Source organism: Lolium perenne, chromosome 5, assembly GCF_019359855.2.
Source record: "Lolium perenne isolate Kyuss_39 chromosome 5, Kyuss_2.0, whole genome shotgun sequence".
In the NCBI taxonomy this organism is placed as follows: domain Eukaryota; kingdom Viridiplantae; phylum Streptophyta; class Magnoliopsida; order Poales; family Poaceae; genus Lolium; species Lolium perenne.
Genome location: NC_067248.2, coordinates 159,466,478 through 159,476,932, shown reverse-complemented (window position 1 = coordinate 159,476,932; position 10,455 = coordinate 159,466,478). Strand labels below are relative to the sequence as shown.

At 43.8% G+C, this 10,455-nt stretch overlaps 1 protein-coding gene and 1 long non-coding RNA gene across 2 annotated transcripts; one reads left to right on the top strand and one right to left on the bottom strand.

Annotated features, from left to right (window-relative positions):
- On the top strand, positions 1-2,619 carry LOC127300367 (F-box/FBD/LRR-repeat protein At1g13570). Its single transcript, XM_051330473.2, has 3 exons — positions 1-640; positions 738-1,658; positions 1,798-2,619. Exons 1-3 carry the CDS (start codon positions 605-607, stop codon positions 2,329-2,331), a joined length of 1,491 nt encoding a protein of 496 aa, XP_051186433.1. The 5' UTR covers positions 1-604; the 3' UTR covers positions 2,332-2,619.
- Positions 2,620-7,595: 4,976 nt separating this feature from the next.
- On the bottom strand, positions 7,596-10,090 carry LOC127300368 (uncharacterized). The gene is made up of 2 exons (XR_007851128.2): positions 9,746-10,090; positions 7,596-8,278 (listed from the first exon to the last, which is right to left on the bottom strand). It is a non-coding gene; the product is annotated as an uncharacterized lncRNA (long non-coding RNA).
- Between the last annotated feature and the right edge of the window lie 365 nt (positions 10,091-10,455).

The following is a 10,455-nucleotide window of genomic DNA, read 5'->3' as shown; positions in this document are numbered from 1 at the left end:
AGCTTAACAAGATCCTAACTAAAATGTTTAAAAAACCTAACTTAGTGCCAACCTCCCCATCCCCGCCGCCACGGCAGGCGCCACCCAAGCCGCCGGCGACAACCACTCTCCCTCGCGACCTTGCGGCCAGCGAGGGGTATGCCTTTTTGTGTTTTGGGCAGAGTAAGCTCATGGGAACAGTCGATTTCCTTGTGTAATCGTGCTAGGAAGGAGTCAAGGAGATCGACTTCGGTTTGGTTTCAGATCCCACAAGCGGACTCGAAAGCCATCTCTATTTATTCAGTCCCTGTCCTAGACGCTGTAATCAGGACTCCTCCATAAATAAAGGCTGCGCGGTGGAGATCCGGCTTAATAGGGTCGTCTCTAGCTGTTTGATCTGTGGTGCCGCCTTCCTCCATCCATAAAGGTCGATCATCTTGTGCAATTGAAAGAGAAAGGTGCTGTTTTTTTTAGGAAAGTTCGTATTTGGAGAAGTAGTATAGTCAGGATTTGAGTCCTCCTATTGCGCCGGTCTCCAAACATGTAGTGGAGTAGCAGTAGGAGGAGAATTTGAGTTCATCAATCTATCCAATAAGGTGGTTTCTGATTAATTGGAGACTTGGAGATGGAGAACAAGAAGGGAACTAGCGACAGCAGCAATGTAAGCGTGTTTCCTGCTTCCTCTTTTGTTCATGTTGTCATGTGCGTTGTATGAGAGTCGTCTTTTTTTCTTTCTGTAATTAATAAATGTGATGCAGAAAGCCACTGCTTGCCGTGAAGGTGAAGCAGCTTCTGGCGAAGCTGGAAGAGATAGGCTTAGCAAGCTGCCCGATGACATTCTACTCAACATCCTGGAGAGGGTCGACACGTTAGAAGCATTAAGAACCTGCATCCTCTCTAAGCGAATGCTGCAGCTCTGCACCATGTTCTCGTGGTTTGACATAAATATGGGTTCCCTTTGCCATCACCATAAGGCCCAAATCGGCACCATTCCTTGTCTTGCTCGGTTCAACAATGTTGTGGCTGCTGTCACAGGGAAGATCCTGAGTGCGAGGAATGTGGAGATCCCCATCCGCAAGCTGCGGGTGAAATTCTATTTGAGGCATGATGATTGTTTTTCCATCGGCAAAGCTGTTGCCTGCGCAATGGCAACCCAGAAGGTGGATGATGCTGAGTTTGTGCTTCTCACAGAGACGGGTTGTTTAAGCTGCACTCATGCCGATCTCCTCTGCCATGCCAAGAAGTTTAATAGTTGGTTTCACGATTGGCCAATTGTGTTTGCTGGGCTCACACGCCTGTGGCTGCGCAATATGAGGTTTGGTGAACTGGACATCCCCAACATCCTTAGCACCTGCAAGCGGTTGGAATCTTTGCGTCTCTCCTACTGTGACGCAGGGGTCTGTTCCGTGCTGCAATTAGAACATGCTCAACTTGTTGAGCTCCACATTGACCTTGGAAAATTTGGGACCGTTCATCTCAACTGTCTACCAAACCTCCAACGCTTGAACTATACTTGTTGGTCTTATCAAGATCCCCTCACTTTTGGTTCTGTCCCACAGCTTTCAAAGCTAAGCCTTGTAAACATTGGTATTAGTTCGACTAAGAATCTCCAGTTAAGTGAACTCCTTGCTAAAGTACCCTGGATAAAAGACCTGCATCTGGATTTTAAAAGTGAAAAGGTAATCACTCTAACCATCTGTCTCATTCCTACCCTGTGATGCTTGTAAAATACTAACTTAGTTGAGTCTTTCTAGCTCCTGAGGGTGTAATTTGTTTGCAGTTTTGCACACAATTATTAACTTGCTTCTTCTGTGCCAGATTTGGGTTCTACCAGAATGCCCCAAACTGCTTGCGCCTGTCCTTGGAGAGCTACAGATTGTAAATCTGGATAATCTTCCTGAAAGATGTGATATTGCCTGGACCATGTTCATTCTTGAAGCTGCACCCTCCCTAAAGGAGCTACACATCACGGTGTGGGATCATTTATGCAAAATGGTAACTAACAAGGACCTTCGGATGAAAAATGGTTACTGTGAGAAAGCAAACGTGGAGTGGAAACCATCTGCTGCTGATTTCAAGCACAAGAATCTGGTTAAGCTCACCATCTACGGTTTTCAACCTGACGAAAATTTTGTGCGGTACGTTAGACATGTCATGGAAGTTGCGGTGAACATGGAGGAGATATCTCTGCATGACAGGGAGGTGTGCGAGCACTGCGGAGACTTGGAACCCAGTATCCAGGTTTGTCCTTCTAGATATCCGCAGACCAGTGAGGAGAAGGATATGTTGAGGGAGAAGATTACTAAGGAGTTGCGGATTTCTTCACCTGCTGTGATTCACTTCAGTTCTTAGTAATGGAAGAATAAGATGCATGGCATCACTATGATCTGGAGTCTCGTGTAAATCAAACATGGATTTGTACTCTTATTTATCCTAGTTTGAAGCTGTTTCTGTTCTCCATAATCAGTAGTGGCTGCATTTGTACTCTTCTTAATCCTTCAATCGAATATTATGATATTCTTCCCCCTTAGGGTAACAGAGTTTCGGAGATATCGATCCGTGGCACCTTTTACAAGTTGTAAAACAGCCGAAAGCACTTCTGTTTTCTTCTTGGGCTATATTAACTGAAATGATTTATTACCCTGCATGGGCCACTTGGTTACGTTGGCTGTAATGTATGAACTTGAGAAATTTATAAGGATAACTTTTCGAAGATCTTCTTAGTTTCCAGATATTCCAAGCACCAGAAATCCCGATTTTGGTGAAGAGGGGAACCTGCCAACTCTAGCCCATGTCCTGTATCATATCTGCCATATGTTATCTTCGTATGTAAATGATTTTGGATGTTATACTTACTAAATATCTGATCATGTGTCTAATCATTTTGCATTTTAGTATTGCTGAACTTGATTATTTCCCTGTACATTTGACTTTAATTTACGTCAGCTTCCCAAATTTCTCAAAATCATGTCTAATAGAGGGTACTATATCTTTTCTATGTATATCTGGTGTTCAGATTTTAAAACAGTTATTCGATCTAAAGTTAAACGAGCTGTGGGGAGTACTTATCTAGCTAGACCCAATCGGTCGTCTCTCCTCTCAGCCGCCGCCTCAAGCCTAGCCTCCAGTTCATCCTCCTTCATAGATTGGTTCCCCCTCCTCCGGTCGGCTTCGCCGGCGTCAGGAGGAGTGGGGAACCCGATCTATGCGTGGAGTTTCGAATAAAAGTATTGTTTTCATTAGATTATGTTAGGATTTTGGTAGCCGCCTTCTTGTTGGTTTCCCCTCAATGGAGATGGCATCTTCTGCAATAAGTGATCTTCGGCCTTTCGTTCGGCGACGAGATTTTCTTCCCGGCGTCAATGGTGGTGTTGAACAATCGCAATTTTCTAGGTATGGGCCTTCGGATCTTGCTTCGTCAGATCAATTTTGGATCTTTTGTCGTTGTTGCCGCGAGGAGGATTATTCTCGCAGTTTTTGTCCCGGCTGCTACGTCCTCGACAATGGTGATTCGTACTCTCGGCTCTCCATCGACGACGACAAAGCTAGTCGGTTATTATTCCCTGATATACTGGTGTTGGTACTCTTGCCGATGTTGTATAACTGCTTTAATGGTTGCGTGCGTGCATGCAACCTTGGCACTGCGGCTCAAAAAATTATGGGAGAACTTTCGTCGGTATCTACAGGTCTATGGTTCGTTATCTATCTTTGGCTGCCTTCAGAAGAGTACAAGATTGTGTTCTGGAAGAAGAAAGAAACTGAAGACCTCGAAGATTTGTTACTATCTTTTAGACTTTATTTTGTAATCGTTGGAGTCAGTTCATGTATCTCTACCATGTACTATTTGTTGCTATGAATATATGTGGTATTGATTGTCAAAAAAAAAAAAAAAGCTGTGGGGAGTACTTGAGTTGTATGGGCTTTCATTTACATGGTTCCTATGTTGTTTGAGGTGGTTGTTGTGCCCAGTGCCTTCATGGTATTGCTCCAAGCTGCTACCCAGATAACCACTATTTGCTTGCCTGAACCCCGAATGTGATGCCCTATTGCCTCCTTTTCTCAATAGATTTTTTAGTGTGCAATCAACAATACATAGAGTAAATAAAAGGTTTATTCTTATGATCTCTGGTTATTCTCATCATCATTATATCATCAAAGCCTTTTTCCCAAGCAGGGTTCAGGAGAACTAGTGGTGGGCAATGCTATTTTCGGAGGGAGAAAGAAACTTCCTGGGACTTAAATATTGCTATGTGGCATCAACGATTCAACGTGCCATACGAGAGGTCAAACCTTGGTAGGACTGCGGTAAACCACTTTTTCACAATTGGGTTCGAGATGTGCATTTTCAAACTAATAGGGCCAACATCCTTTGAAGACTGGATGCATACTCTAGTTTTTATGTTATAAGAATATTATTAACAATGACATTTTTAAAATGGCCTTCCTGTGCGGGCGCACGGTTGATGACTATTTTTAATTATCATTTGATTATTTCACTTTGGAGTTCATGCAAGTATTTTGAGTGCTCAAACAATTTCATATACTCCGTACATCGGATTGCACAGGATGCTCAAATTTGAACTTCGTTCTGTAGTTTGATCTTCTTGATCATCTCAATATGCAAGCAATCCTTGGATATGTTCAGCAGATTGTATGGCACTTCAGAGGTTTAAGCTGACTCTTTGCAAATTGACAGCTGACAGTTGTGAAGAATCATTGTGATCTGGAATTGCATGTCTGCTGCATCTTTTTTGCGGGTGGCGACCTCCAGAATTTGCCTACGTGAGCCCTTCCCCATTCATTGTGTTGATTGCCCTTCTTAGGCTTTTATTCTTTCAGGGTATTGTATGATATAGTATCGTCTATGGTGCACGTGTGCCATGTGTTCGCTGGAATGCACATGAAGGATCGTTGTATTTAAACATGTCTTTTTTTTCAATCTATATCTGGTTAGGTGAAGACTTAATTTGGTACAAATTGATGGCAGAGGCAACGTTAAGACTTGATTTAGTACAGATTTATGGCATCAGCAGGGTAGTGGGTGGCTGCGAGATCCATGTATTGACTACCCTGCCTAACATCCAGTAAGTTAGTTTTTTCCATCCTTTAGGCATGCTTGGCTAAGGTACATGCATGCTGAGTGATACAAACAATGCTAATTTTGTTTGATTCATATTGATATTCATGCCCCGCTGCTTGATTAATTGGTTGTTTGGAATTACTGTGTTAAAAAAATAGATAAGTACGTAGAAAAATTTGTTTCTTAGTGTGACAATTACATGCAACTCTGGTCTTCAATAGTTCATTTGAAGGTTCAAATAGATGGATTTATTTGGTTCATCCCTTGTGCCTTACAACATTCTCCTGCTTACTGGCCATTCAATTTCAAACTTCCAGATACATACTCATAGCCACTTCTTTATTTTACATCATCTACTGCTTATGGAAAATAAAGGAAGGTGGCATAATGTTTTAGCAAAGCAACTCCATGTTAGTGTCTGGCTTGACCGGTGAACGACCTGGAGTTAGCCCAATGAGGTGTTTAGGTTATAGGTAGCTTTTCTTCCATCAGTTCAATAGATTCAGGATTGTGACAATGTAGTTGCGATGTAAAAGTGTGTTATCATAACCTTTTAAGAAATATTTAGGGAGGCTTTGTTTCGAGGGCTATCCACTTGGTAATCTGCACCGGTTTCAGCTGGTCTAATGGTCAGCCTGAACTAGATAAATAATGACAAGTACTTAGTTGGCATTGAAAATATGCTTAAGTTGAAAAGCTTGCAAATTTGCTCCTGAGAAGTTTAATGTATCTCTTTTCTCTCGTTGAAATATACTAGGTTCTTAGTTTTTCTGTGTGGCAGGCAAACTAAACTATATCCGTGTCAAATCAGGTTATGGTAAATTGTATTGTGGAAATTCAGAAGTAGTTTGCAGGTGATTGATCTTCCCGTATTTCTTTGGTGAATCACTGATCTTTCTATTTTTGTGACAGGCAGGTTACGAAGTCATTTCATTATATTTTATAGACATTATGTGGTTAGGATGGTGCATATCTATACCACATCCACTCCTGGGTTGGGAAGGATTCAAGTACACACTTCATTGACTTAATTAATTTCTGGATGAGTCAAAATACCATTTCCAACATGAGGAGTTTGTGACGATGTGTCACTGAGCCGGCTCCATTGTAATCAGGATAGTTGAACTCAAATCCATTTTTTTTGGCAGGCGAGCTGCTTATAGGGATCTGCAACCTTCAATTTGAAAATTTCCCATCATACTTCGATGAAGGCAGGCTCGCATATATCTTTGGAGGGTGGCTTTGCCTCTGAGTTCAAAAGATCTGAAAAGGAAAAACATTGTTACATATCTGCAAAGTGTGCTATTTCTTAAATCTCTCAGTAGTTTTTTTTTCGAAAAAAATCTCTCATTAGTTATGTATGCTACATCAATATGATACCTGCTTTTCAGGTTTCATTTACATGTTGAACATTAAGGATCACTAATACGCTTATCCTATATGTGTTCAATTTGCGCTCCATTGCTCATCCCAATATTGTGCTCATGTTCGGAGATAGTCTAACACTGGTATTTCACACGGGCAACCAAGAAATTTGAAATAAGCTTCCATGCGGTGCTCAAATTCACTGGATAATGCACCACTGTCTTCTTTTCCTAGCACTAGCTTTTACATGTGTTCATTTATTCTGTTCTATTTCATGTTGGGTGATATCTAAGTATCACTTATAATGCATGTGCTCAAAACTATACTTCATTTTATTGACCTAGAACTGCATAAGCAGATATATCAAACTGACCGAGAAAGAAGTAGATATGAAACAATGCATTCTTACTGCTCACTATTGCATGAATGTTCTGACGTCCAACTGAAAGACAGCATTGCGCTTGAAAGGTTCCATGCTGAATCACCTTCAAGATATGAACTCAGTTTCAGCAGATCAGCTACCCTTAGTTTTTTCAACGTTATAGTAGCGATCACAAGAGTACAGCAAGAGTTCTCACGGGGCTCAGCAGATCTCTGCTAGTCTTCTTTAGACACGCCACAGATCCCTCAGCAGTACAGCAAGACACTGTCCTGGCTACGGATCCCTTGTCGGCCACCTGACAGCGAGCCTACCCTCCACGATTGGTGGACCACTGCGAGACAGCACACGCCGAAGCCTATGCGAAAAGGCCTTGCAACCGCCACGTTGCTCGTGCCATGGTTGATTTGGAAGCACCGAAACTCCCGTGTCTTCGATGGTGAGCAACCGTCCATCCAGAGCGTGAATGACAAGATCAAGGCGGAGGCGGCACTTTGGGCTAGAGCTGGAGCCCTTGGCCTTCGCGCCGTCCTACCTGTAGGATGTACACTAGTTTTTTGTTATTAGCTGGGTGTCCTTCACCCTCCATGGAGGGTGACCTTGTAACAAACTGTTCTCCTTCTTTGCAATGAAAAGAAACGCAATGTCATTGCGTTTTCTCGAAGAAAAAAAAAAAGACACGCCACAGAGAAAGATCAATGTGATAGATAGCCAATAGGAACACTCCCAGGAGCCACATAATCCATTTGAACATAAAAAAAAAGGATGGTCACCAAATAATAGACACCAAGATGACACCCTTTAAGGCCAGCTAGGAATCACATTACAACAAAAAAACTCGAGGCCAGTACAGAATCGCATTACAGCGACAAACAACAGTGCTCAAAACTTTCTAACAAGTAGAACAAAGTTACCGCAGTTTAACAACAGTAGACGTAGATAGTACTACAGATCCGATATATGAAAGCCCAGATCTCACTTCAGGAGAGGTAACTAGAAATACTTAGCTGCCATAGGTACGAGGTTCTAAAACCATAAAACTCTTATATCACAGACATCTACCATGGCGTGGCAGCCTCACTCCTATTAACTTCTGGTGAGCTGACCCAAATACCATGGTTCCCCATTCCAACTGCAGTTCACTTCTGGCAAGAAAGACCACCGATGGGAACATCATCGGCGAAGTCTTCCGCCAAGGCTTGACTCTCCCTCCGAAGGAGGTCCTGCTGCAGCTGCTCGCGTTCCTTTCGCAACTGCTCACGATCTTTGCGCAGCTGGTCACGATCCTGGCGCAGCCGCTCGCGACCAGCCTGGAGCGCCTCCTGATCCCTGCGAAGCTGGTTCTGGGAGCGTCGCAGGTTGTCCTGATCGCGCCGCATCTGCTGCTGCTGCTGCTGCAGCTGGGTTTGCTGCCTCCTGAACTCATGTTCGGCCTGGGAGCTGTACGCAGTGAGGTGAGAGCCGATCGTCATGATCTGTCAAGACAATAATTTCTATCAATAAATGCCTTCCAAGATGTCTTGTTTGAACAAATTTAGCATAACAATATGCAGATGAAACAGGATCACAGAAGAACATAGCAAATCCACAAACTGGCATAACCAGTTATTGTTCATTTAGAGCTCATTAGCAAAGGAGTGAAAAAGGAAGCTTGTGTAGATCGACCGTTTCAGGAAACAATACAGCGCAATACAAAAGAGAGTATGGATGGAGATATGCATGAGCAGGATGCAATAGTCAGAATTCAGATTAAAAATCAGTTTCCTTTCCACATTAGATGCATAGTTCATGAAAGAAATTAGTTAGGTAGGCTAAATAAGTTGACGGTTTAGGTTACAAAAGAAGGTACAAACAGAGCTAACTAATTCACCTTCCTGACTTCCAATCCACGGCATACCATTACTAACAGAGGGGAATGACTCAATCATAAAAAAAACGTGCAGCATGTTTAGAAAACAGCTTGAAGTATTCAGTGCATTGAAGTAGTCCAAGATTAAAGTAAGTTGCAATTCATTAGGCACCTAGACAGCACATGGTCACAAGGGCAAACTTATCATCAAGTGGAATTTCAGATAAGCAATATAGCATTTCATAAGCAATACAGCAATATAGCATTTCATAAGCAAAACAATCTTGGTGTTTTAACTTTAGAGGAACTTGTAATAATCCAAAAAGGGCAAATAAATCTGACGCCAGTACAGGTCACCCTCCTATGGCCCCAAATCACCCAACATACCATCCTAGGCAGCAGCAACCTCCAAAATCTGGCTACACGACACCAACGACCACGCCCCGTCCTAGTTGTGGTCGAATCTGGGTGCCCAATCAACTTCACCATGCTAACTTTCGACCATAACGCACTGAGATCCTACAACTCGCTGGCCGCCCCCCAACTCGCGCTTGTGGATTCGCGTTTGTGGCCGAACCCAACACGCGCGGTTCAACCAAATGTTCGGATATATCAAACCAATTTGTATCCACGTAGTAGTAGCCAGCGTCTACCCAACTAACAAGATCTTTGCTGAGAGAGGGGGATGGGGGAATGCAGGTTCACCTTCCCGCGGATGGATGATGCTGAGCTCGCGGTGGTTGAAGAGAGTGAGTGCTCGCGATGCCGAAGAAGCTGAAGAGCGAGCGCGGCGGCGGAAGCGGGGTGCGGTTTTTATAGGGGAATGGGAACCCTAGCCGGCAGATTGTTTGAAAGAGCGTGGCGGGGGCTTGGTCCTCCTCCTTCTCCACTGGAGGGAGGCGCACTCGTTAGCTGAATTCTTTTACCCCGAAGGAACACGGTAAATGGGGTTTGAGTAACCAAGCCGCGTTCGTTTCTAACAAGGGGTACTGAGAAAACTCAGATCTAGCGAAGACAAACTCGAATTGTGTAAGATGTGGATTCAAACCCAAAACTCAAATTCAGTTCACAAGGTCTGAGGAAAGCATCATACCTTTGGCAAAACACCATGGTAACCAATCTCCTCTGTGAACTCGCGAAGAACAGACCTTCCCCGTTCATATTACAAAAGCAGGGGCGCGTGCAGGTGTCTCTGCCTTAGGCTCCCTCACGGTCACGGGCACGCCGCCGTGTGCCACTGCCAAGAGCTCGCCGGAGTCGCGCCGCCGTGCCATGACAAGGAGCTCGCCGGAGTTCTTCAGTCATGTGTTGGGGAGAAGCTTTTTTTGGGAAGAGATAGAGCACAGGGGAGCTCAACTTGGCAAGGTAGGAGAAGAAGGTGGATGACCGCGATGGTCGCAAAGCGACGGCTTATATTAAGCCAGGCGAGGGGTCTACCCGAGCAGGCAGCACGGCGGCGATAACGAACAAGTTCAAAACAAATTAGCCAAGCAATTATGGGCGATTGTCTCATTGCTTCTCAATTTACAAATCACTCGGGCCCGATAAGCAGTCAATACGGAAGAATCGGCCTGATCAATACGGATAGAGATGTAAGTGGGAATTTCACTTTGCTGTTTCATTTTGAGTTTATATTGCGTGTTGGGATTATTATAGACAAGACTAATCCAACGCTTCTTTTGAACATAGACTACTCCAATGTCGTCTACTACAACAAGTTCCACTTCGATTAGTTTTGTCCGGCTTCGGTGATGGAGGGGTGAGGACTGTGGCGCGCCTTCGGCTCGCTCAAGTGCTCGTGGT

Coding starts and splice junctions, on each gene's coding strand:
- LOC127300367 (XM_051330473.2), top strand. CDS start 605: ATGGAGAACAAGAAGGGAACTAGCGACAGCAGCAAT. Junction 641..737: donor GAACTAGCGACAGCAGCAAT/GTAAGCGTGTTT, acceptor AATGTGATGCAG/AAAGCCACTGCTTGCCGTGA. Junction 1,659..1,797: donor TGGATTTTAAAAGTGAAAAG/GTAATCACTCTA, acceptor CTTCTGTGCCAG/ATTTGGGTTCTACCAGAATG.